The sequence below is a fragment of the Sinocyclocheilus anshuiensis genome, unplaced genomic scaffold (genome assembly GCF_001515605.1).
Source record: "Sinocyclocheilus anshuiensis isolate Anshui unplaced genomic scaffold, SAMN03320099.WGS_v1.1 scaffold229, whole genome shotgun sequence".
Lineage (NCBI taxonomy): Eukaryota > Metazoa > Chordata > Actinopteri > Cypriniformes > Cyprinidae > Sinocyclocheilus > Sinocyclocheilus anshuiensis.
Window position 1 is genome coordinate 1,480,612 of NW_015537957.1, and position 27,384 is coordinate 1,507,995.

Here is a 27,384-nt window from a genome sequence, read left to right on the forward strand (position 1 = left end):
AGAAGGCTAAATTGATCAAACATAGGCTCACTGTCTGCCGCTGGCCGCTTGGTCCTTACTTTAAAAAACAAAAACTTATATTTAACATACAAAAAAATGCTCCAAACTTTTTTCCAAATTAACTTAATAAAAAACTAAATGAAATATAATCACTTTGCCATTACATACAAAACTGAACTATTTTAATATAGCTGAAACAGTAGTATAAGGTGTTTTGGGAGAAGAGGGAAAAAAGACGGGCTTGGGTCGATAATTCTGATAAGCTGTCAGACAAGGGCCGGGCTAGAGCCTGAACGTCACGGGCCAGGGCCGGGCTAGGGCCTATATTTGAGGCCCGTGCAGGGCTCTAGCCTGAACATCTTCAAGTGAGTGGCGAGGCAAACCGAAAGTTGATGCCGAAAGTCTACTGCACTCTCCTACCTTCACTGCTGCGACTATTCTTGTTTGTATGTGTTCCTTCGCTGGCATTTTCCACATTTCGTTTTTCTCCCTTAATAACAAATTTGTCCATTCTGATGCTCAATTTTACCGAACGAATGGCTGCTGATGACTGTTTGAATTGAATTCTGCCAAAGTGCGCGCTTGTAAGTGTTCGTTAAATGCGTAACGTTAATTACGTGAGTACAGGTCTGCTCATGTCTGAAAATAATATATGAAAAACTAAATTATTTTACATAACAAAAACATTATAGCTTATATTTGTTTAGTACATTTTTTAATTAATGTAAAAACTAAAATGAATTGTAAAACTGAAAGTTATTTTTTTTAATTGTGTTCAGCGGGCCGCATTTGAATTTGTGACGGGCCGCGGGTTGAGAACCACTGGTATAGTGTATAATGTTACAAAAGCTTTTTATTTCAGATAAATGCTGATCTTTGGATCTTTCTATTCATCAAATAATCCTGAAAAAATGTACTAAACTGTTTTAAATAATAATAATAATAATAATAAATGTTTCTTGAACAGCAAATCAGCATATTAGAATGCTTTCTGAAGGATCATGTGACACTGAAGACTGGAGCAATGATGCTTACAAATTCAGATTTGATCACAGAAATCAATTACATTTTAAAATATATTCAAATAGAAAGGAGCTATTTTAAATAGTAAAAATATTTCACAATATTACTGCTTTTACTGTATGTTGGATCAAATAAATGCAGGCTTGGTGAGCAGAAGTGACTTCTTTAAAAAACATTAAAAATCTTACTGTTCAAAAGCTTTTGACTGGTAGTGTATATTATAGGGATAAAACTGGAAAACATGACAGCTTTCTAAAAGAGTTAGGTATGCATTTTTTGCTCTCAACACGATTAATCAGAAGTATTGTCGGGATGTGAAGGCTGCGGTGTCAAGATGCATGATACCGATAGTTAACTTGACAGATGAACACAGCCTGATATATTATATTACCTCTAGTGAGAATAGAAAATAGAATATAGTAAGAGTAAACATCAGTGTGACCTATGATCTCAAGAGTTAATGTCAACTGGTGACTGTGTGTCGTGGTGTAGCGTGTTTTTCAGGCAGATCATGAGGCAAATAAACACTGCGCTGCATTAAACCAGCCTAGAGTAAAACACACAGCGCTGAAGTCTTTACACTTACTGAATAAAGTAGATTAACTGCTTTCAAAATACTTCTGAAAGAAAATATACTTCTGAGTAGCTGAAGCATTACAGTGACTTTTTCCTTTTCCTTGCATTTGCTGTTTATTTGGTCGCATTAATCCATCTCTATGTTTGTCTGATATTTGGTCTTATAGACGTCTCATCAGGTCCTCACGTGGCACGACACTCTCTCAGTTACATTCAGGAGATCGGGAACGGCTGGTTTGGAAAGGTAAGCTTGTCTTCCTGTATTTACACAGTACACTGAAAGTGTGAATACACCTGGTAGAGTCTTGTTACATACATTGTGTGTAAGCAGAGCAGCGACTTCTGAAGTATTTGTCAAGGACAAATGTACAATTTCTCCTGAGGAATCATCTTAAATAATCACATCTCGTGATCTTGTTGGTACTTGCTCTCATCTCTTTGCCGGGGGCCCTCAGGGGCCAGAGTTTGACGTGTACGAGGGAGCATTATACGGCACTCAAGCTGTCCTCCCGCGCAGCCTGTGTGTGGATGTGTTTACCGAGATTAAGACTTAAGGGAAAACCTTGTTTCTTGATGCTTTTTCCTGTCTAGCTGAGCCATGGGAACATCCTCGTCTGAGCCACCTGCTGCGCTGTGATACACCTTTACTATTGTCCTTTTGCATTGACACACTATTTTCCTATTTGATACTGTAAAGCTGCTTTGACACAATCTGTATTGTTAAAAACGCTATATAAATAAAGGTGAAAACAGGCCTTGTTTGCCGGAAGGAGTCGGTTCCTTTCTGAATCACTTGGATTGGCCCATTATCAAAGTAATTTGTCTGTTTCTGACAGGTTCTGCTCAGTGAGATCTACGTGGACCCTGGAGTCGCCCGAGCGGTTGTCAAAGAGCTGAAGGCCAACGCCAGCTCCAAAGAGCAGAATGAGTTCCTGCAGCAGGGAGACCCATACAGGTGAGAGGGCCTTTATCCTGGAATCTAAAAAAATTGTTGTGTATGTAATGTTAGTAGTGATTATTTCAGTAGTTGTGAAGTTTTGATCTACTGTAAGCACGTCAACTTTGAAACCAAATAATGTAAGGCGGGACTTGAGTTTATCCATTGGGATTTGGTTGGCTTGTGACTGGGTGGCACTCACATCATATCTAGACTGAGAACATCATAGAGATGGGCTCTTTTTTGACTTGAGGTGGATCACAACCCACCCAACCCTCCAAACACAACCGTCCTACCACTTCTATTTTGTTTAGAAAATGATAAAAAAAAATTAAAACTTTTACACTTACAAAAACGTTTAACACTTGGCTTCGTAAGCAGAAAATAATTTCTGGTGGAGATCATTTTTTAATTTTTAATGTTGTCTTTAAAGCTGTTATAATATATAAACATTATTATGGTGAGCAGAATCTGTTATATATGGCTAGATGCATGTTTTTCATTAATTGTGTGTTCACAGGGTTCTTCAGCATCCTAATATACTGCAGTGTCTTGGTCAGTGTGTGGAGGCCATCCCTTTCCTGCTTGTTTTTGAGTACTGTGAACTGGTAAGTTATTGATTTGTGTGATCAGATTTGTATAAAATATATATATTTTTTCAAATGTAATTTATTTCTGTAATGTACAGCTGAATTTTCAGCATCATTACACCAGTTTTCAGTGCCACATGATTCTTCAGAAATCCTTCTAATATGCTGATTTGCTGTTCAAGAAACATTTCTTATTATTATCAATAGCTGTTTTTCCATTACCCTTCAAATTGCGCAAATTGAAATTACGCCTGTTAAGTTTTTACACTCGCATGAGGTGGTTTTTCAGGCAGTTCGAAAAAGGTATGTTTTGCAAAACTGCAATGGAAACCGTTTTTTCCCGCATTTATAGGTCACCTGGTGTACGTAAAATTCACATGATCATTCGTTAATGTACTATAACCTACAAGAAACACCTCATATGTGGCCGCTCTCAAGTATTAAGGGCTTTCCTTGCCATTAATGCTTGGATAACCCCTTATTTACACTGCACACGTCTGTGGTGCATTACGGCTTGTGTTTATACGTTTCGGAAGCGGCTCTCCGTGCTGCTTCGCTAAAGATAGAAGCATACGTCTCCTTCGATAAAAAATAATGGCTAGTGCGGTGGCTGCAATATACTACGTAAACCTGACAACATCCATCGGCATGACTTATCACGAGAGAAAAAAATGACGTTTTAGTTGCATAACATCGGTTAATGCGTCAAGTCGCAATAGGTTTTTATCGACATTTATGAAAAATCGCAAAAGTTTTGCGCAGATCTGTAATAGAAACCCGGCTAATGTTGAAAACAGTTGTGCTACTTAACATTTTTGTAGAAACCATGCTACATTTTTATAGGAATCTTTGATGAATAGAAAGTTCAGAAGAACACAGTTTATTTGAATTAGAAATCTTTTGTAACGTTATAAATGTCTTTACTGTCACTTTGAATTCTTGCTGAATAAGTGTTTTTTTTTATATTACTGACCTCAAACATTTGAACGGTAGTATATATATTCTCTGATTTAAATTACCGCTGCCTTTAAGCTCTCCAGTGAAGTTCCTACATAGTTCATATTAGCAATTTTGGGTTGCTTTTTCTCTTCAAGATTAAGAGAGGAAGCTAGCGCAAACAAATTAACTAATTTTACAAGAGACTCTTGCAAACCATATTTAATTTGATGGCTATGTAAGAGCACAACTTTTCAAATGTACTTATGTACTATCTTAAAACTAAAATGTTTTATTTCTGTGCTATCTTTGCCATCTATTGCATCTGTTCTGACTCTGTTGTACCAGTGAAATGAGACATATGAGGAAAGCGGATAAGCAGATGCTAGTCCTTTTAGCAAAAGATGGTATACATATAAGATATAATACAATGTATTACTTGTTTATGGCATTAATGAAATCCTTTGTGCTTTTCATGACCTCATTGTGTTTGGTACTCATTATTCATCTTTTATTTTGTTCAATGATGTATCAGATACTTTAAAACATCTGTTTTTAATTCTTCAGCATCTTGTCTAGCGCTCCAGATCATCTTGTCTTGCACTCTCGTAAGCAGCTGAATTGGCAGTTGTGGAATCTTGTTTCACAGCCACACACGGAATCTCAAATTCTTACCGGACAAGTCTGATGAAAGCACAGATAGTCCTGCGTACCTCACTACTTCATTTGTTCCCAGCACCTTAATTAGGCCAGCATCCGTCATAAGTTACACAGCCAGTGTCTTTCAGTGGGCTGCTTCTTGCCCTTTGATTTATTTTCTGTTTTTCTTGATCTATTTCGGGTGTGCTGCTTGTGCCTGAGAAGCATATGAGCCACATAACTGCATGCAGTAGGTAGCTCTCCGCTTCCCTCATATCCCAATAAAGCAACAGGGTTCTTTTACTGGCACTGTCACTCTCATCTTGCTGTGTTGGTGCGTTTTATCACCATGCTGCAAAAGATACTAAGTACTACTAGAATATGATTGAAAATGATTTTCCAGTTAATTTTGCTGGTGAATTTATAAAACCTTTTTATAATGTTTTTTTGTGCTTAAATAAAAAATGTAAATAAAAAAATATTGAAACATGCCTCAAAAAACAATATTCTTATTCTGAAGATGTCTTTACATGTAGTTTATTGTTTTAGTATCAATGAGATACTATTGTAGTTTTTATTTATTTATGTTTTCTCATAATTTTGTTGAAGTTTTAGTAATTTTTGTGGTGTTTGTCATTTTTATTAGTTATTTTTTTAATATGTCTATAGTTTTTAATTCTTTTTATTTAAGTTTTGATTATTTTAATATTAGTAGTTTTAGTTAAAATTAAAATGAGAACTGTTTTCTTTGGAAATTGTTGAATTAAAAAAAGTTTATATTATTTCAGTTAACATTTATGTTATTTCAAGTAACAAAAACTTTATCGTTTTAGTTTTATTTAACTATAATATCTCTGCATGAAGTTACATGTCAAATGCTATTATAAGTACTAAAGTGTTGCAATAAAGACACGCTGTGTACTTGCAAGTCTCAAATGTGCTAGTGCAAAGTGGAACAAACAAAAAACATATGTCATCATCTAACGACTTCCTTGCCAATGGTTTTACGCACATGTTGACCACAAAGATGGAGTCTTGTTACGGTCTGTTAATCTGCAGAAGCATAATAATAACACTGTATGAGACATGCCAGTTCACTGCTCAGTGTTTGCACAAACTAACTAAACCATCTGAGACAATATTCTCTAATTCCTTTCTGTTTCTGCTGAGGTTGACTCCACTCTCGCTCTGTAATTAGTTGGCTGTGTGTTAATCCCACAGCGGTAGTGGTTAGGAACATTCTGCACACCTGACCAGTTGTTAGGAACAATGTCTGTGGTCTGGGATCCTCTGGGCCTGAGCAGGTGGATGGCTTCGAGCCATACCGTCCGTCTCCAGAGACAGAATAAGCTCACTGCAGCCCACTGTTGCATAATGCAGTCTGGGCCGTTTCCTTAGCTGGTGTTACGGCTCGGGTTTCGACCCAAGCCGTTCCTTCCCGAGTGTAGCTTCACACGAACCTAGAGGCTAAGACATAGAGCTGTTTAGTTGTACGGTCCTACAAAATCCCGTCTAAGAAGAATAACGGAGAAGCTTGGGCATTTTAAAGACAGCTGTTCACTGCACAGTTCTGGCCTCGATTCATCCCAGACCAGTTTGTGTGGGATGAGTATTCATATTTAGAGGTTTGGTTGAGGTAGTCAGTGGTTGTATTCAGAATAGCATACTACTTGTATTATTTTCCAGTGTGTAGTATGTTTACTGTGGACAGTGCAGTTTTCTGGATGTTTGACCTACTATGTTTGCCAAAATCTGCAGTATATAACCAGATCAGAATTCAGTGTGTTTACAACCACATTTGCTCTTTCAAGCCTCAAATTCTCTTTCTTGACTCAGACTGGCAAAAATAACAATATTTCCAAGATAAATGGATCTCATTTGGCTAAGAGTTAATGGGGTCATGTGACCTGCGTTGGATTTTAAAATGTTTTTTGGTTGCATAATGTTTACAGTTTCATAACTGTTTGGGGTCAGTAAAAGTTTGTAATATGTTTAAACAAGGCTGCATTGATTTGGTCAAAATACAGTAAAAGCAGTAATATTATGAACAGTAATATTACAAAAAACCTTTCTTTTAAATACATTTTCAGTGTCACATGATCATTAAGAAATCATTCTAATATGCTGATTTGCTGCACAAGAAACATGATCTATGTTGTGCTGCTTAATAGTTTTGTGGAAACCATGATGCATTTAATTAACAGGATTCTTTAATGAATCGTAAGTTCAAAAGAACATTTATTTCAAATAGACATTTTTGAAACATAAATGTCTTACTGTAACTACTGTCTTTACTGATAAATTTAGTGCTTCCTTACTGAATGAAAGTATTAATTTCTTTTACAAAACTCTTACCAACCCTAAACTTTTGAACAGTAGTGTATTTATACAAGTATGCAGTAAGAAGCACGCTAGTATTCCATTCTGAACATACTGCATCATCTCTCCTAATGAGAGTCAGCTGCTGGTCTACTCATTTCCAGTTTGTAAGGTGCAGAGGAGGAAGTTATTTTTTTAACACTGTATGTTCCATCACTGTGATTTTTATATTTTCCCTTATATAAAAATATATGCTCAACATGTCACTCTTCCGAGGTGTAGGGAAGTGCATTTGGATGGCTGATTTTCTTTGTGTATCGCTGGTAACCACTGGTAACCCTGACACAGTGCATTTTAGAGAGAAATATAGCTGCAGGGTGCAATTGGAGCTGCTCTGCAGAATGCCAGTTGCTCTCTGATTGAGTGACAGTCTCTCCTGTAAAGGCTTTCTTTAGGGAGCTGCACTAAGTGTATGCGTGTTTATGTGTTTAAAGGCAGACCAAGCCCCTGGTAAGATTTACTGAGATCTAAAAGTAATCGTATGTTTCTCAGTGCTGTGCACTTGAAATGACTTTAGGAAAAAAAAAAAATGTATCAGTATTATCCGTAAGCCATATATCACCCAAAACCAAAAGAAAGAAATGAGAATATTTGCTTCCTTTTTTTCACATTCGTCCCTAAAAATTAGTTTTTTTTTCTTTTTCCAGAATTTAATGGTAATCACCAATGAGAATAATGGGAATTACAAAGAAATGTTAAAAGTAAAATGCAATAATAATAATGTTGTCATATCACATGCGCAAAAAGCTTAATTATACTAAAAATAGGCATCAGTTTCATTTGGCAAAATAAAATTTTTCGGTTTTTTTCCTCTTTGAATTTTTAGAAAATTTGCCTCCTTTTGGGTGAATGTTTAGTAACTGAGATTCACTTTCAATCGTGTCATCATGGAGTGGCCATAACCAAAGGGGAATCATTTTTAAAAATGGATAGATGAATTGCAAAACAGTTTGCCAAGCTTTATGTTCTGTGCAAACAAAGCTCCATTACCAGCTTGCTTGCTTTACAGGTTGACTGATTTCACAGAAAGTTAATCGTATATTACATGGCTGCCAGCTGTACCACTCTTTCTCCTGCAGCATTCCAAAGAGAGTACTTTGCCCTTTGTCGCTAGGAGTCTGAGATATCAGGATCCTCTCGAGACCAGTGTCTACGTCCTCTGTGACTTGCGTAATAATACTCCGTCGTTGAGCGAGTAGACTTAAAATTGTGGAAACGGTTGAATGATTCATCTGACTAGTTAATATATATTTGTTTATTGATGTATGGCTATGGGCTAAGGCTGAGTGTGTAGTTATATTCAACAATTTTATCAATAAAACAACTCTACAAGAAAAACGAAGCAAAATAAAGCAAATCAAAGCAAAACAAAACAAAAAACAGATCAAAGCACAGCAAAGAAAACAAAGCAAAAAAAAAAAAGCTAATCAAGCATAACAAACAAACAAAACAAATCAAAGCACAGCACAGCAAAAAAACAAAACAAAACAAAAAAGAGAAAATCAAAACAAAAAGCAAAGTAAAACAAAAAGGAAAAAAGGAAAAAAAACAAAACAAAAAGCAAAACAGAACAAACTGAGTCAAGTGAGTGACTTGTTAAAAACACCACTAACAGCATAACATTTACTAGACATTCCAGCTTATTTAGCTGCCACTTCTTATAAAATGCACTTTTTTTTCTCAGAGCTAAACTGGCCTGTAGTCTTTGGCCCAGAAACCCAACAGAGCTGAACATCCCTGATTTGCCCGCACTGTCTTACTGCTGCTTTTTTATGTTTAAATTACTGTGACGCAGCATATAGTAGTCTCTATTAAACCACCTTTCCCTTATTTGGTTGAGTTGCCTGTGCAGCAGAACAGCATCTGTATAGAGAGAGAATACTGCCCCTCTGTGGCTGCTGCCCCAAGTTACCTTTCACACACTATCTGAAAATATAGTGCAGGATTGATTTACCTTCAAACAAACTTGATCTTTTCAATCTGAGTGCTGCTTCCCAAGATGCTTATATTCAGCAGATTGTTTGATTCTGTGGTCGTTAAATGTAATTGAGTGTGGTTGGGTCATGAATGTCCTGTAACTCTTGACCTTGTGTTTGTGTTTTTGTGTCTAGGGGGACCTGAAGAGTTATGTTTCTCAGCATGAATGGCTGTACAGGAATGGAGAACTGCTACAGCTGCAGAAAATGGCCTGCGAGACCGCTGCTGGGATCACCCACATGCACAAGCACAACTTCCTGCACAGGTTAACCATGCAAATATAACCTTCACTTCAATTTACATCTCAAAGATGCACATGCATTACATTTCCATTTCATTTCTCATTGGTTTGACATTGCTTAACCTTCATGCAAACATCACACAAGCGTGTTAAAAGCAACTCATGGCATCAATCCGAATGCAGCCGTTGCAGCTGCACGTGTGTGTTTTTGTCCAGCCTTTCTGCCTCTGCACTGGCTGGCCTCTTTTTTTTCCAAAAAAGGCCATGGCGCTGTGAAAGGCAACGTTGCACTTTCATTCTTCCCCTTCCAGTCTTCTGGAGGAAGGCTGAGTTATCTAGGGTGTCTTGCCATGCTGAGCACGTCTGTACCCTCGGTGTTGGCTGTCCACCGCTGCTGGGATATGATGATTCTGCGGTTTGAGTGTAAGAGGATCCCCCCGAATGGGGGCGCAGGGGGTGGGCGGGGTTATCTGGCCTACAACTCCAAAGGAGGCATGGAGATTCCATGCTGTTGTTGTAGCTATCATGAAAATATTGAGCTCCTAGATTTTTGAATTCAGAGTTGATTTACTGCAAAACGCTGTTTGACACTCCCACTGTGGGCATCTACATGAGCTGGTTTAGCTGTCTGGAATGGCGCGAAGTCCAAAGAGCAGTGACATCTTTTTAGCCAACTTTTTTTGGATTGCTTATGTGCACAAAGGGCTGTTGAACCCTCATTGGTTAATTTGTGGGGTCTGAGCATCAGAGGAGAACCAAAGGAGCACTTTTGTTTTTGATGAGATATTTTTATTTTTATGATTGAAGTAACTGGGCATCAAAACAGTAAAGTTCAGACTCTTGGTGGAGTGACCCCAAATCTCACCCTCTACTCAGGCAAGTGCACAGACACCCACTCAACATCAGGTGGCGCTATAATAAGAACGTTTCGCTAATAACTCCAGAACTGTATTAGCAGGAACAATTTTTACCCCCGATTCCCTGAGGTCTGGCAAATTTCAGTTTTCTGATTTCTTTAAAAAAGTAAGTGTTGAATGAACAAATTTTAAAAAATGAAATAAAAAAGTCAGTGCTCTAGGTCCAAAACTTTGAGAAACTATGCTTTGGAACGATTTGGGACATGGATATTGACATTCTGAGCACACTCGCACACCAAATCAAATTCCATCAACAGGAGATGCTATAGCTGAAATATTGCCATAACCATTAGATAATAACTGAATTCTTGTGCCAAAGTTGGACATTTTCTCCCTTTTTCATTGTGCTTGGACCTTGATAATTTGTGCTTGCGGCTACATATATAATTTTTTATTGTGCAGATAGATTTAGCTTTTTTCTTAATTATTAATATTTTTTCTTAGCTTATTTCTTGTTTTTCTTATCGGCACCAGTGTTATTTTAGTACCAATGCTACAATAGTATCTACTTTATATGCCTAATATTATAGTTTGTCAATATTTTTAATACGATTTTATATTTTTTGTTTATTGTAATTTTAGTTAAAGTTTTAGTAATTTTGTTGTGTTTTTGCCTTTTTATTTGTTTTTTTTAATATGTCCATATAATTTTTTATTCATTTTTATTTATTAGTTGATTTCTTTTTACTTATTTTAATACTTAAACTAAATAAAAAGGAGAAATGTTACTTTAACAACTAGATTAAAATTATTTTATTTCAGTTAAGATTTATTTCAAGTAACAAACATTTTAATGGTTTTAGTTTTAGTTGAGGATAATAACCCTGTGAATTTTCTGTGTATGGCCAAAAGCACAGCTCTGCTTCTCAGTGACCCGCCAACACTACTGTATTTGCCCCTTTTGCCAAGGCCAGAGTGTAGCGTCTAAAATATCTGTCCATTTATCTTGCAGTGGTTTCAGTGAGCATGACAGTAGTCCTGTGCTGTGTGAGCACACCGCTAGATTCCCGAGAGAGGGTGTAAAAGAGACACTGATCAGAAAAGATGGGCAAAGCTGAAATCAGAGCATGTTCAAGAGCTCAGTCTGAATGAGACACTATATGTCCTTCCGTCCCACTTACTGTCTCAGTGGGCATATTGTTCCCCTCTGGGAACAATGTTCTGGTGTTGTGCGAGTGGGTCGGGAAAAGCTCCAGCATCAGTGTTTTTGTTGCCCTGCCGAGCAGGGCTCAACAAGTAACCTGTAGCTCAGATTTGTACTTGTCCTGCCAGGATTTTCACTGACCTCACCAGAAAAAATAAATAAATAAATAAAAAATCAAATGAAGCAACATGGACACTTCTGCTAGTCTGTTCACAGTAACCTTTGGGTCAAACCACACTGCAAAACACACTCACTCATTACCTCTGGCATGGCGTTAGGAAACAAACAAACAAGACTCACTCACGAATTAATTATGTGTCCACACTGTCAGCATGCACTTATACTAATTGGACACATAGTGGATAGAGATGATGACAACTTTGCAGTGGGTTTGTAGCTGGTCATTAGCTCAAAGCCAATTTAAAAAAGACGACGACTTGCAAATCATATTTTAGTTAGGAGTGATAATTTAAGCTAGTTGTAAATAGGAGAAAAAAATCCGGATCTCAGGCTTTCTTGTAAAAATTGACATGCCATCTATTGAATCTTGTGGCATTGGTTCCCAGTCACAAACCGTACATAGTTACTAAATGCATGTTATTGATTTTGTGAATGATCCATCCATAAATTGACCTTATAAGTTATTAAAATTAAATGCTTCATTTAAATCATCACCACTTTAATAAGATCTATATGTGTTATTTTAATATTGGTAATGTAGGCAGTATAGTCAATACATAACACTATGAGAGAACCAATTTAAATGTGAATATGTTTTTTAAAATCATGCTCCTATCTTCCTTCACAGTGATTTGGCTTTGAGGAACTGCTATCTCACAACAGACCTGACTGTCAAAGTAGGAGATTATGGCATTGGCCCTTCAAGTTTCAAGGTAAAGCTTGAAAAGGCACAATCAGTTAATTTTTGATATAACACTTCTATTGCAACAATATTGTTTCTTTGTCCTTGCCAGGAGGATTACATCACCACAGAGGACGACCAATGTGTAGCACTGCGCTGGCTTGCCCCAGAGCTGATTGGTGAGCTGCATGGGGGTGTGATCACATCAGAACAGACTAAACCCAGCAACGTTTGGTACGTAACTCAAAATCATAGTTCCCCTGTGTTTAGTTGGGTAACAGGATGCACTTTTGCAGTCTTGTGTCTTTTGAATTGAAAAAAAAATGTGTAAAGTGAAAAGATAGTAGTAAAACAGTAGTAATGTTGTGCCGTCTCACAGCAGTCGGAAGATCAGAGACCTCTGAAAGTGAGCTACTGCTGCACTTGTCTGAATGCAGGGTCATAAATTTAAAGGTCTTTGACTCTTATAGCATCTGTGAATCACTTAGACTGCCCAAATGATGGCTTGTATGTCAGCCAGCTGGTCTTATTACAGACATACCCCTTTTTATGTTTGATGATGTTGAATATTAGATTTTCAAAGTCTTGTTTTTTGGACAATTGACTTTTTATATGCTATAGATTTAGAACTAATGTAATTGAATATTACATGTTCATAACAGAACAAGATTTTTGTTTTTTCAGGGCATTGGGTGTGACATTGTGGGAGCTGTTTGAAGGTGCAAAGCAGCCATATCCTCACCTGTCAGATAGAGAAGTGCTCCACCATGTGCTCAAGGATCAACAAGTCAGACTTCTCAAGCCACAGTTGGACTTACCATACTCAGAAAGATGGTTAGTTTTTCACAGATGCCTCTGTTTTTATGAACAACATCAGTTTCTCTGTTGAAACTTGTTAACGCCATGCTTTGGTCTACAGGTATGAGGTTCTACAGTTTTGTTGGCTGCCGGCAGACAAGAGGGCCACTGCTGAAGAGGTCCACCGCCTGCTCACTTACCTCCGTATGCAGGGTCAAAAAGATGTGGAGGATGACTTTGAGCAGCGCTGGAGCTCTCTCAAACCCAATCCCACCACTCGTCAAGCCACCGTCAGTCATTCCTCCTTCCCCATCCTGGAGCAGTTTGATGATGGCCGAGAACCAGACGAGGTGCTCACAGTAACCGAAACAAGTCGCGGGTTGAGTTTTGAATATGTGTGGGAGGCAGCCAAGCATGACCACTATGACAGCCACAATCGCTCTGCCTTGGACACTACTTTGAATTACCACAGTATGTTCTTTCCAGTGCCACGGCAAGATATTCAGGCTCATTTTCCTGACACTGTAGCACAAGCAGAAAATGGCAGAGTCCCGGAAACCTTGCCAGTGTTTGATGCACACAAAGCATCCTCTGGAAATGACTACTTTATTAAGTTGGAGGAGCTAGATGAGAGTGAAATTGGCATGGGGGAAAGTCAGGGTGCTGAAGGTACCAATGCTTCAGAGCAGCATCAGTATGTAGTCTTACAGGACGTCCGATTGGATGAATCCAGTACGGATGCTGATTTCTTCCATCAGAGCATTGACTCAAAAGACTCTTTCCTTCAGGACAGCCACATATGGTCCTCGAGTGAACATGAGAGCCCTTACCATACCAACATTTTCAGTGAGGGTGATGTAAAACTGGAAGATTCTCATTCATTCACGGGAGGTTTTATGGAGCTCCCGGAGATGAATGTACCGAAGAGAGAGTCTGATGGTGAAGCCAATGGTAAAGAAGCAAGTGACAGTTTTCAGAAGTCTTTTTTAGGGGTTGGACCAGAAGCCATTAATCTGGAGGTCTCTGATCAGGAGAGCTCAGATGTAATGAAGCTTCTTAACACTGAGAAACTGTCTGAAAACTTCTTGTTTCTTAAAGATAACAGGCTATTGAAGGACAAGTCACAGTCTGAATCAAAAAATATCCAGGAGACCATGAACTCCATCGAGACCGATGTCTCAGATAGTGTAAACCTCACAGGTGAGTCTTTTAAATCAGCCGGGAATTCTGCGCAGCTTAAGGATGAATTCTTAGACTTAGTCAGCCCAATTTTAGATGATTTTCTGTCACCTTTGAAAGGAAAAGAAACAATGGTGCCTTTTGATATATTAGTAACAGGACAAACCTGTAGCAACCACCTGCCAGACACAAATGGCTCTTTGCGTTCTCCAAAATCTGGGAACTACTCCTCTTCTGATTCTACCTCTGAGAGTGTTGAGGTCATTGTTGACAGTCCATCTGATAGTCATCAGTCCCTTGAAAGTGCCACTGCAGATACACATATGTGCATCGATGCCAAATCCCCCAGCCTTGAAGAAAGCTTCAGAGCCTCAAAGGAGAATGGGCAGTATCGTGGAATCAGCGATGCAGCTGAGCTTAGCTTTACTACTTCACCTGTTGGTGAGTGTACAGAAGGTGGCCTCACTGAAGGTCTAACAAGTAGCGACTCAGTGAGTGATATAATAGAGCTGAACAAGAAGATGGCCAATGATATTCCACCGTCAGAAGCCATCAATCAAGTTCAAGAAACTTTATTGGACAACCATGTAACTCAGGACATGTCCTCACTGTTGGTTTCAGATTCCTGTCTTGACCAAATAAGTCAGGACAGCCTTCTTGATGATAGCACCTCTTCCACTCTTCCAACCATTGAGAATTCGGCTGAAACGCCAGATTCATTAGACTCTTTGGATGTGGTGCATGGACAGTCTTTGGAAACACCTGTTAATAAGCTTCAACCTCCATACAAAGCAGCTGACAGTGGGTATGAAACAGAAAACCTGGAGTCACCTGAGTGGAATTCTCAAACAGGCTTGAGGGATTCCTCTGAAGAAAATGAGTTGGGAAGTGCCATGGAGCCTGCAGCACTGGTTCCACCAGAAATGGTCATTTCTGACGTGGACACTGTACCTGATGTTCAGGTGAATGGTGGTAGAGTTGATCACCAACAAGAACCTAGTGAAGTTCCCTTGGGTGGAAACTACCGAGACTCTGCTTACTTCTCAGACAATGAGGAACTGGATAAGAAGAGTGATGACATCAGTGGAAGCCTCCCTGTAGATGCTTCATTTTGGCTCCAGAGTAATCGAGAAGCTGGCGAAAGTCAAGAAACCGAAGCTGTTGAGGAGCATTCGGTATCTGAGACTTCCCCTGAATCTGCAGGTCCTACTTTAGAATCAACTGAGGGCGATGTCCAGGCTACAAGGACTGTACTTCCTGAGTTGGTTCTCACCACTGAGGAAGACTGGAGTCAGGAAAAACCATTGACTGTTGATGACTTTGACCAAACTCATCCCCATGCATTAACATCCACTACCTCAGTGCAGCCCTCAACAGACATGGTCATGGTCCATGCAAAACTAACCAGAACGTATGCTGGGGAGATAACAAAGAAGAAGGAGCCAGATATGGAGGGGAGATACTTGGGCAAGCTCGATGGATCCTCACTGGAATTCGGCACTGAGGATGGGATGGATGCTGATGAAGAAGATGAGAACAGCGATGAATCAGATGAGGATATGCGTGCCTACCGATTACATAGCTCTAGCTCTGAGTGCAGTGAAGATGATGTTGAGCACCCAGTACCTGTTATCATCTCGGACGACAGCAGTTCCCTCAACCTCAAAAGCCTTCTGAAACCCAAATCGCTTCAGACTGCTAAAGCAACATCAGAAGAGTGCAGCAATGGAGATAATAGACGCGGAGTGTCATTCTTTGATGATGTCACCGTCTACCTTTTTGACCAGGTCTGATGTTTTCCTTTCGTTTTTACTAACGTTTAAATACAACTTGATTGTTTTTAAGAGGCTTTTCTTTTATGCCTAATTGCCTGTATTTCTACCAAATAGGAAACCCCAACAAAGGAACTTGGTGAGCATACTCTTGACCCCAGTAGTCAATTGTCTGATTTCAGCACTCCAGTGGCCTCCTCCAGCTACCTTAACAGATTTACCAACTCTGAGAGCTCCACTGATGAAGAAGGTAATGACTGTGCTCATTTCTTTCTTGACAGTTTATGGGTATGTTTACATGACAACGATTGTACTAAAAATGGAAAAGTTTTTCCTTTGCATTTTTGAAAAGTTTCGCTTACAGAAGACAATGTTGTCAAGAAAAGCTATGATTCATTATTCATGCCAGGCCAGTAGTTGGCAATGTCACTTTGTAAAGAAACACTACACACCTGCGCACATATGCTTTCCTACAGACTAAACACGTAAATAACAGGGTTTCTGCGGGTCCTTAAAAAGTCTTATATTTAGTTGTTCCAAATTTAAGGCCTTTATTAATTATGATTTCAAGAGGGAACTGACTCTGACTGCTTTCAGAAAAGTATCAATGGCATTTTCATTTAATTTTGCTTGCATATAATGCCAGACAAAGTAGCGTTTATGAGTGTAGCACTGCTTTGTGTACAGCTGTTACAAAGGAAAATGCTATATTTCTTCTGTTCTGTTTTTCAACAACTTCACCTACTGGCAGAGAATGAACATGCATTTTCAGTAAGCCCGTCTGCTGTTTTTGTTCAGACCATTGTGAAAATCGACCCATTTTTACGCAGCAAACACAGTGAACTGGTGAATTGACAGGAATATGATGCTAATGCATTATAATAATCTAAACAATATAAAATATATTGAAATGTTTTAAATTAATACAATAATTAATACAGTTGGCTCAGCATTTTTACGCAGCAAACAGTGTAGCAAAGTAATGTTTTCTTATTAATATAAAAACCTAGCCTAATATAACACACCCTTTCATAGTCATTTTATGTTATCATGGCAAATGAGTTATTTATGTACAGGACATCAAAAGGCACCCTACAGTGATATTGACCCAGTTGTACAAAGTTTTTTTTTTTGTTTACACAGAGACTATAATTTTTAAAAACTTGCGCTTTCAAACTTGCCTTTTTTCTGGTTTTCAAATGTTTGTATTTTCAGGCCCCCAAAACACTGTTGTTGTATAAATGAATGGCCAAAACGTGTAGTTTTCCATTTTTAGTTAAAAACGGTTTTGTGTAAACTGCCCCTAAAGCTGGCTGCACACTAGACGATTTTCAAATCCTAAACGATTTTAAAACCATGGGAGACCACAGACATGAAGACCATTTCAACCGATTGTTAGCCTTCCTCTGAATGCGCACACTAGACGATTCCAGCAGACCGCGAGACCACACACTTGATGATTGTAGGAACGATTTCACAGTGACGCGTGATCTCATGGAGACTCGCGATATCAAACGTGACTAGAGAAGATAAACAAATGGAGAACAATCGGCATTGTCAGCGAACAACAGTGAAAAACAAAGTATAACAAAGAATATGGGCGATGTATTCTGCTTTCTTGGCATGTTTGTGGCTGCCAAGTTTCAGCTATAGAAGCACGCAACATCCGGTAGGTGACGCTTGCTCGCTCTCACTGGCTATCGCGGGTATCGCGTCAGAGGCAGCCCGATCAAGAGTCGGAAATATCAAACATGTTTGATATTTACGATTTGAGTTCGGCGACGCTCCGTCTCGATTGGGAGCAGTTAAATAATCGTAATGACACCACACAATAGAGGATTTGTTTTGGCCCAAAAATATTTTGCGACAAGCCTCAAATTGGGCCACGCCCCCCGATCTTTCAGAAATGCAAATCGGGCTTAAAATCGGCCTTAAAATTCTCTAGTGTGCAGCCAGCATAAGTCAGTGTTGCCCAACTGTTGTACTGGAGTACTCCCAACATTACACTTTTTGGATATCTCCATTATCTGACACACCCATTTCAGGTCTTGGAGTCTGTACTAACAAGCTGATGAGTTCAGTCATGCGTGATTAATATGCGTGTTTGGGATACTCCATGATCAGGGAGGAAAACCACTGCTCTGTATTTTTACTGTAAACCCTATAAACCAATGGTACTTATCCTAAGGCCAATCTGGAACCAAAGAGCTACATTTAAAAACAGTCTCTAGTCTAAGGCGTACAGAATGTTTTGAAGACCAAAAAGCTGAATTTTTACACTTTTCCTCTCAACGCTGCCATCAAAGATCCATGGATGGCTTGTGAACTTCAGGCTGAATACTAAGCCTTTAAACCTTTTGATTTGTTTCCCAGGTGGTGCATTTGAGTGGGACGATGACTTCCCATCTCCAGAGCCCAATTTCCTTTCAAAGGCAGCCAGTGATCATTCTGCCAGTAGGCCCAGTGGGACCTCGGCAGCTTCTAAGTATTTCTCACCACCCCCTGCGAACCGCACCCTGGAGCAGAGCTGGAACAGTCCCTCCAACTACTCGCGCTTCTCCATCTCCCCAGCCAGCATCACCAGCTTCTCCCTCACCCACCTCACAGACTCTGACATTGAGCAAGGGGGTAAGTTCAGCACCAACATCCACACACAAACAGAGTGGGACCTCAAGAATCTGAACTCTCAATCTTGTTTCTCGTTTTCTTTCTCAGGAAGCGGTGAAGATGGAGAGAAAGATTAAACAATCTATCGGACACGCATAAATATTGGAGATATGTCGCGGATGTATTTGATTTGATTGCTTCTCAGGCAGCATTGGTATTTATTTGGGGATATGAAGGGGACTGCAGAGACTGAGCTGATGGCAACCTGTGTTCTGCACAGTCGTCTGGTTTTCCATAAACTATGATTTGCTATGTTTTTCGTCAGTGCAAGTTGGAGGAACCTTGCTTCACATATGCTTTCAGAAACTTTTGTGCACTTTCTAAATGCCCTGCCTCACTTTTTTTTTTTTTTGATCATATGCAGTTCTTCATAGTGTCCACATTTTACGTCAGAAGGACGTAAAGAGGAAATGTATCACTCAACCAGAGGACTCTCTGTTAAACACTAATGAGCCAATAGACTCGAAACTCAGTTGTGCAGTTGGAATCGTATAATACTTGTCTTTTATTTTAACACACTGGATTTTATTTTATTTTTTATGTGAAATCTAGTGTGACAAGCTTATTTATATGATCGTGTAATGGATTTGATGTCCAATAGAAGCAACATGGGTCTCCACAGATATTTTTGTACAGTGTTTGGACTATTTACAAGCCACTTTCACCCAAGCAACAACTAGCGTAGTTTCAGTGACATGTTTTGTATTAAAAGATGTAGAAGTCAGGATACGGGCAGCTGGAGAGTTTTGACTATGAGATGCTAAGTCTTAAGATGTGAGCATTCTTTGTCGTTGCAGTATGTTCATGAGGAATACACGGAGTGCTGCGCATCAGGGCTTTTAGCTGTATAGTGCATGGGCCATCGCAGTGCCTCACACCCCCTCTCATCCCACTTGAGGACGCCCTTCATCCGAAATGTGAAACTTCAGTTCAGGTTTGCCTTGTTTTTTATTCAGTGCATAGGGGATCTAGAACATATCCAGGTCATATTTCACCCCAAAATCAAAAAAAAGAAACAGGAACTTGTATTTCGCTTAAAGGAATTTTGGGTTGCAATGTGGCCCAGACACTCTTTGTGAGATTCATCATCATTGTTGGCGGTAGATTGAACTACATGTTCAGCGAGTAATTATGAAAGCTTTGGTGGTCAGAGAGACTAGATAGCTAGCAGAACTTCCAAAGGCAATGGCTGCTTGTAGCATTGAGTAGAAATACTATTTAAAGAAAAAAAAAATCAAAGAATCTCCATAAAGTTCTGATTCCCGTGTGTTAACATTAAAGAGCAACTTGTGAACACTCAAGGGATGGGAAATGATTTAGTTTTCCCTCTTTTTTTGGTGCGCATGTATTATTCATTGGACCTGAAAGGTAATCGTCATAGGTCATATAAATCATTTATATTTGCCGATCTTGCTGCTCATGATGCTTTGGGTTGACAGTGACGGAGATAAACTAATGTATATAGTAGAAATCAAATCGAGGTGAAACACAATCGGCACGAAGAACGTTCAACATCATTGAATATTTCCTTGGTTCAGTCTGGAAGAACGTTGATTTTGGTATGATATACTTAAAATGATGTTGCATAAATTGGGAGGCTGATTATTTGTAGAGGTTATAATAATCGGGTGCATATCGTCTACATCCCCTTGTAATTCAGTACAGTGATCTCTGTGTTTTAGACCTGTTGACTATCTGTATTACCAGCACTCGATTTCAGTTCAACTTGAAATTTTATGAAAGGAAATTCTTTGGTTTTATTCTATAGTATACTTTGCTTAATCTTGCACATCTTTAAAGTGTAACTTAATGTTGAATTGTTCTCCTGTATATAAATGCTTAATTTTGTCTGTAAATTGGGAACGATGTGATGACTGATTTTGTAATTTAAAGCTAAAATGTGACCGAAGTGATCGAAAAAGACAAATTAATGATGAATTAAATGGGGAAATGCCGGTCATCATGTCCTTATAACTTGTAAATTTAAAAAAAATGGTGATATTTTTACTTCATATTGATGATGATGATCATGTCTAGTGTCATTGAAGGAATGGTTTATAATTAATTGCTCTGTTTATTATGGAATTAAATGACAATGAACTTCTATGTCTTGTTTTAATCCTTTGTCATGCATGTTTCACAGATACTTTCATTTTACAGGAGCAAGCAGTGGTGTGCGTTTGGGGTAGAACCATCAGATCAAGAACAGGTTTTTAGAAACCCTTTTTTTTGTGTATTTTTGCAATTCCGCAGAAATTCATAGAAATATATTTTCTTAAATTCACAAATGAAAACAAGCTGGTGCTATTTAACAGATCTTTATTGGGGAAAAAAAACCCAGCATGTCAGTGGTTAGATCACAGTAGGGCAGTTGTGTCTCTGACAATGCAAGCAGACTGAAATAAAATCATTTTCAAATAATATAATCAAACCAATAACATAAAATGGTCTTCTACTCATTACAGAAACAAATACAGCAACAAGAAATAACATAACGCTTAAAACAAAGAGACACATACAGTAATCAAACGTCACACCCAGAAAAGTGATGTTTGTTATTCAGGCAAGTGGAATCAAAAATAAATAGTCACATTTGGTTGGAAGGGCACAGGACACAGAGATAGGAAGGGTGTAAAGAACAGCAAACTGGGAAATGCCGTAAAGCATGATGAAGGTGGGTGATGATGATGATGGTGGTAGGTGGGCACTATATCTAGCAGCCCACAACATTCCCGTTCACCTGACTCTGTGTGCGGCTGGGCATTGGACTGCGAGGTGCCATACGCTGGGCCTCTATAGAGTTCCCTCTCACAGACAGGTGCTCCCATCTACCCTGTTTTAGTGCATTAGTTGAAGAAATGACTCTCAAGAGTAAAGATCTGTTGATACTAATTACAAGATTTAAAAACAAAAATGCATCTTTAACCTGAATATAGAATATTGTACTGAAATGATGCTCTATTTAAATTTGGAAGCTAGGTCAATTTCTTTGTTTGTATGACAATCAAATCAGTTAGCTTTCTAAACCAATTTTTATTTTATTTTTATTTTTTTTGGAGGAAGGCACAATTCAGCATTAGACTTAATGTGGAAAAACTCACCCCAATGCCAAAGTCCCAGCTCAGGCCTTTGGGCTGCATGGGCTTCACTCCCAGTCTGTGGCACACCGTTCCTGAGCTCTCTGATGGATAACCTGGCACTTTATCAGCAATTAGCCAAACCTGGACAGATACATTATGACCACTTTCCAGTTTCATAACCATCAAAGCAATAAAACCTAGGAAACATTATTATTTATATTTGGGTAGTTGGACGGGGGTGTATGTGGGCATGACAGGAGCTAGTAAACCTCAGGAGGAGAGTCCCAAAGAAAGTGGGTAAAGGAAAGATTAATGCTATAACAGAAATGCAGGATGAAATAATAGTGAAAAGAGGAAGCAAAAGCTTTCAGCATACAGAGCTGTGCAGCATGTACAATGAGAACAACAAAGGGCCTAACATTGAGCCTTGTGGTACACCATACTTTTGTTAGGTCAGATATCTTTTAATTTACACTAATGAAAAGGTAGTGATCTGCTACGTAGTCTAGAAGAAAAAAAAACCCTGGTTACATAAGATCATACTTGCAAACTCACTACCGCAATGTTTTTTATTCATCATTAATGTTATATTATTTTAAATATATACTTGAAGTACACTTCATGTGCCTCCTTTTTTCACTGTTTGTCTATGTAAGATTAAATGTTCTTTAGTGGTTTTAACGGGAAGTAAAAGGTTTCAAACCTGGTCCAGTGGTCCAACAGACACCTTACACACATTACTTGAGATGAGTTCCCATGCAGAACCCTGAGGATAGCTGGGTGTCAAACCCTGTCTGTACCACAGATTACCTGCAAAAAAAACATACACACTGAGCTCAAACTTGATTGGAGAGAGATCTGCTTTCCATGTGCTACAATGTTCTCAATGGCATATTGATTACTGCTTACTTGTTCACTGCATACTGCCTACTACTATATCTCTCTTCACACTTCATAATGAGGAGAAACAGTCAACTTAGAGCCTGTGATTCCCCATACAGCTTGATTCAAATAAATAAACCAAATAAAAAAAAGAAGTGAGTGGGAACAGTTGTCTCACTGTTTTCATCCACAGCATAAACGGAGGTCCTGCCCACAGACACCTGCCTGAGCGTCTGCTTCGGGGGAGATGGTATGTGATACCAGCACTCACCTGAGAAATCAAAGAAATCTTGAGTCATTTGACAAAATAAGTGTGCCTGTACTTTTTCGTTTTTCTACATGTAAATAATGACATAACAGCACAAACAATAAAGTTTTATGAAAACAAGAAAATAGTATTAAGTGTTTTAAAAGACTTGTTACTTGCATAATTTCTCCTTATTTTAATAGATGTAATTTACCTTAAAAAATCATTTTTTAAAAGTGCAAAAAGGTCTTATACTTCATGCACTGAATCACATTTATCAACCGCTGTAAGTTGCTCAAATTGGAAAACCAGAACCAGCAGTAGTTTACATATTGTAGAATGTCCATCATCATTTTCTAGTTGAAAACGTCACGCTTTCCATCAGGATGATTCTGTGATCTCACCAGCTGGATTGTGGGCAGACACGGAGCCCCGGTAGAAGACGGCACCGTCCCTGGCGATGGCCCACACCTGGTGGCCTCCTCCTATGCAAATAGACTTGAAGGGCTGGTCTGTGCCCACATGGAGCCAGGAATTACCCTGTGGTTTCAGAGAGTTAGAGGTTAGAGGACGTCCCATCGACTATGCGCACTAACTCAATATAAGAACAGAGACGAGAGGAGGATATTCATTCTAAGGAAAATTATAAATAAAAACCCCAAGAAGTCAATACAAGGGATTTGTGTCCAATAGCTTCTGAAGTCAACGATATATGCTATATATTCACTTCATATGCTCCGTTAAATGCTCTCCAAAATGATCATGTCCCTCCCCCTAAGTCATACATACTACCTTTTAAAGGTTTTTAACATGTAATTTATTCCTGTGATGATAAGCTGAATTTTCAACATAATTTCTCCAGTCTTCAGTGTCACACGATACTTCAGAAATCATTCTAATAAGCTGATTTGCTGCTCAAGAAACATTTCTGATTTATTATCAATGTTCAAAACAATTGTGCTGTTTAATGTTTATGTGGAAACTGATACATATTTTTCAGGATTCTTTGATGAATAGAAAGTTCAAAAGAACACAATTTATCTGAAATGGAAATCTTTTGTAACATTTCATGCTGTCTTTACTGTCACTTTCAATTTAATGTGCTCTTGCTGAATAAATGTAATGTGCTCTTGCTCTTTTCTGGGACTTAAAGGTGGGGTAAGCGATTTTTCAAAAACGCTTTAGAAAACTGATTCGGGCCGAGTAGCAAAACAAACTTGTAGCCAATCAGCAGTAAGGGGCGTGTCTACTCATGATGTGGAGGAGAGAGCGTACAGTGCACAGGACGGACATTAGCGAGCCGAGCGACAGAAAGATAGAGATGGCAGATAAAAAACAAAAGAGGAAAACGTCTGCGGAACAAACGAAGGCTTAAGGCAAGAAGTAGGACCCGTGTAAATATCGGATCAGCTTTCCAGCGCTGGAGAGAACTCAAGGAGCGGAAGGCCTGCGATCGGACGCCGAGGTTGCTTTGTTTTTTCTCGATAGGTGAGTAACACCGTGTCTGCGCCACAACAGCTAAAGTCTGTCTAGTACACTGGACGCGACAAAGCGACAGTTGAAAATCATTTGAAATTTGTGTCAATACGTCATGAATAGAACGCAGCAGCAGTTTTCTGTCGGGGATTTGTCGTGTCGTGCCTCGCCGCATCCAGTGTAGACCATAGATATGTATATATATGATGGTGTAGACAGCATCACTGATTATAATGAGTTCTATAGTGTTTTGTCGTGCCGCACTGCTCGCGTCCGGTGTAGACACGGTTGGTGTAACATTGGTTTTGCTTTGTTTCACAGAACTAATCGTTGCCTGGGTTGCGTACGTATGTGTGGGGCGGAGCTATCAAAATAGGGGCGAGACCCTTTTGGGGTAGGGGCGTGTTTGTTTTGGTGATTTCAAATGTCAACATTGGCTACCAGAAATCGCTTACCCCACCTTTAACCCATTCGGGATGTGTCTTCCTTTGGTGGTTTCTCAGTGTCTGTGGCGTTTACTTTGGGCCTGAGGTGAGAAAAGATTATTTCCTCTCGACTTTTCAACTGAAATGAAATTTTGGAGATCACGTGGCCCTGTTTTGTGAGAGTGGGTGCAGGATAGTGATACGGTTTAGTTCTCACAGCCGGGTTGTTGGCGGTGACTCCCAGACGGCACAGCACATCTCCCTTCTCACTGATGGCCCACACAGGAACCTGCTCCAGACTGCACTGGGCCAGACACGGCAAGACGGTGACGTCAGTCAGAGCGATTGGAGGAACCTTCTGCCACGGGCCAGTAAGGCTGATCTTACACTTCCTGTGACAAAGAAACACTCTTATATAGCTTTTCTTATATAAAGGGGCCTCTTAAAGTTTTTTTGCCCCAAACTAGAGAGAAACAATGTTTTTGCTAACAAAAACTTGTGTAAATGTATCTATCAAAGAAACAGTGTATTCAAAAGCAGCAAAAATGTGAACTAACCTAGCCCACCGCCTGCGTCGCACAAAGTCCTTCATCGTTTTATAACCATGAAACGTCCTGAATGAACATAAAACATATATTAGCTTGAGACAGAAATGTCTAGTTACTGTTCTGTTAATAGGTTTAAAGTCAACATACACTGGGAAATCTGCAGCATACTGCCAGCCCTCTTTATCTGTCCCTCCTGGGACACCGTAGTCAACAGCCCAATCAGAAACCTGTGAGAGTGAGATGCAGATATCAGTCACAGACAATAACTAATCGATATAATACTCCAAATGGTACAGTGCACTAGAAATACTACAGGCTGCTCAAGAATGCAATCTTTTTGCGAGATAGTGTGCTGTTGTACCCATGTCCACTGCGGTGAGGGAGGGCTGGTGTTGTCTTTGGTACACTCTCTCAGACCTGAAGCATCGCTCCACATGTAACGATCTGTGGGGAGACCCCTGAGGACCACAGCAGACACGGAGCGTTTACAGCAGGTACAGTAAACAAGCAGCAGAGCTCAGGGAAATGACACGCACTTGTCTGTGTATCCTGCCATTGGGTTCCAGCGCTGGTTCTCATAGATGTACACACTCCTCACATCACTTATTGCTTGGTTAAGGTTTTCATTTCCTGAAATGAATGAGATTCAAACATCGGGCAGAAGCAACTAGATAGATTTTCTCTAAAATAAAGATTTGATATTCTGATCCTGAATGAAAGCACATTTGAAATGAAAATACAAATGGGTAAATAAGAAAACTAGGGCTGCACGATAAATCGCATGCGATATTTAATGCGCATCTTGTCAGTAAAGACGGTTCTGTAATCAGCGGTAAATCTCCATCACCTGCGTGCTTTCACATTGAGCAGCATTAACTACACAGAGCCGTTGTTCACTGACGAGTTGCGCAAAACCACGTCCATATTCGCGCGATTTTTTGCGCAGCTCGTCAGTGAACAACGGCTCTGTGTTGTTAATGCTGCTCAATGTGAAAGCATGCATGTGATGGAGATTTACCGCTGATTACAGAACCGGCTTTCTGACAAGATGCGCATTAAATATCGCATGCGATTTATTGTGCAGCCCTAAAGAAAACACTGGGTCACATTTCCTAACTGTGCATATACATGAATTTGTGTGAATTATGAGTAAAAATGGTTTCTTGTAAAACGGATAGTTCCGGTCCTTGATTCTGATTGGTTGAGCCGCGTTCGAAGCTGTTGTAAAATACTCTACAAACAAACACCTTTGTTTACTTCTGTGCTGCTCGGCAACCACTTTGTTGCAACCACAACTGTTTCTGAGGAACTACATTACATTACACTTTATTTGCTCTGTTTTATTTTGTGAAACTGTACTACGTGTATGGAATAACCATTTTATAAAAGCAATAAGCCCCGTGAAGCCGTGGGTTACAGTGAATTTATTAGCTGTTATACAACAACGCCCCTTAGCTGTTATAAATTCACTGTAAACCACGGCTTCTTGGGGCTTATTGCTTTATTAAAAGCAAATCAGTTTTCATTAATTGTATTCAAATGTATTCTAAATGTACAAAAAAAAAAAAGTATGAACAATTGAAACCAAATGTTTATTATAAAGTTAGTGGTTATTTTTACATTATAGACATGCATGCATCATAGCATTATGACCATGTTAAGAGGAAATTTTATTCATCAATATTTAATCTTAACTGTAACATACAGTTACAGTAACTGTAACTATATATATATATATCATTATAATATTATTAATGTTAATTATAATATTATAATTATATATACACGTGCACGAAACATTGCTACTTTTGTATTTATCATTATATTAATGAATATATTGAATTAGCATTTATTTTTATATTTTCAGTTTTTAGTAATTTTGTTATGTGCTTTTATCATTTGTATTAGATTTTATTGTTTAAAATATTTCTATGTAGCTTTAAGTTATTTTCATTTTAGTTGTAGTTTCAGCAATTTTAGAACTTTAACTTTTTTATTTACTTTTTTTTGCCAAATTTATTATTATTATTATAATTCATTATATTTATAATTTATAACATATTATTATTAAAATTTTAGTATTTTAGTA

The 27,384-nt window shown here is 38.8% G+C and overlaps 2 protein-coding genes across 5 annotated transcripts in view; one reads left to right on the forward strand and one right to left on the reverse strand.

Moving 5' to 3' along the window:
- Positions 1–19,485, forward strand: part of LOC107665874 (serine/threonine-protein kinase LMTK2-like) — a 48,587-nt gene extending 29,102 nt beyond the window's left edge. For both annotated transcript variants that reach the window (XM_016456933.1, XM_016456940.1), the window contains exons 4-14: positions 1,767–1,843; positions 2,436–2,554; positions 3,057–3,144; positions 9,192–9,322; positions 12,168–12,252; positions 12,334–12,455; positions 12,906–13,055; positions 13,141–15,985; positions 16,088–16,220; positions 18,344–18,598; positions 18,686–19,485. In XM_016456933.1, coding sequence (XP_016312419.1) covers positions 1,767–1,843; positions 2,436–2,554; positions 3,057–3,144; positions 9,192–9,322; positions 12,168–12,252; positions 12,334–12,455; positions 12,906–13,055; positions 13,141–15,985; positions 16,088–16,220; positions 18,344–18,598; positions 18,686–18,714 — 4,034 coding nt within the window. In that variant the 3' untranslated portion in view covers positions 18,715–19,485. The remainder of the gene's footprint in view (positions 1–1,766; positions 1,844–2,435; positions 2,555–3,056; positions 3,145–9,191; positions 9,323–12,167; positions 12,253–12,333; positions 12,456–12,905; positions 13,056–13,140; positions 15,986–16,087; positions 16,221–18,343; positions 18,599–18,685) is intronic.
- A 1,397-nt stretch (positions 19,486–20,882) lies between these two features.
- tecpr1b (tectonin beta-propeller repeat containing 1b) overlaps positions 20,883–27,384 on the reverse strand; it is a 29,781-nt gene continuing 23,279 nt past the window's right edge. For 2 of the 3 annotated variants that reach the window (XM_016456951.1, XM_016456957.1), the window contains exons 16-25: positions 25,832–25,925; positions 25,657–25,753; positions 25,443–25,522; positions 25,305–25,361; positions 24,965–25,139; positions 23,251–23,386; positions 22,778–22,870; positions 22,421–22,527; positions 21,739–21,858; positions 20,883–21,465 (exon numbers count right to left, since the gene is read on the reverse strand). In XM_016456951.1, the coding sequence (XP_016312437.1) occupies positions 21,211–21,465; positions 21,739–21,858; positions 22,421–22,527; positions 22,778–22,870; positions 23,251–23,386; positions 24,965–25,139; positions 25,305–25,361; positions 25,443–25,522; positions 25,657–25,753; positions 25,832–25,925 (1,214 nt within the window). In that variant the 3' untranslated portion in view covers positions 20,883–21,210. Of the gene's footprint in view, positions 21,471–21,738; positions 21,859–22,420; positions 22,528–22,777; positions 22,871–23,250; positions 23,387–24,964; positions 25,140–25,304; positions 25,362–25,442; positions 25,523–25,656; positions 25,754–25,831; positions 25,926–27,384 lie in introns of all 3 variants that reach the window. The other variant, XM_016456962.1, reaches the window with a different exon arrangement.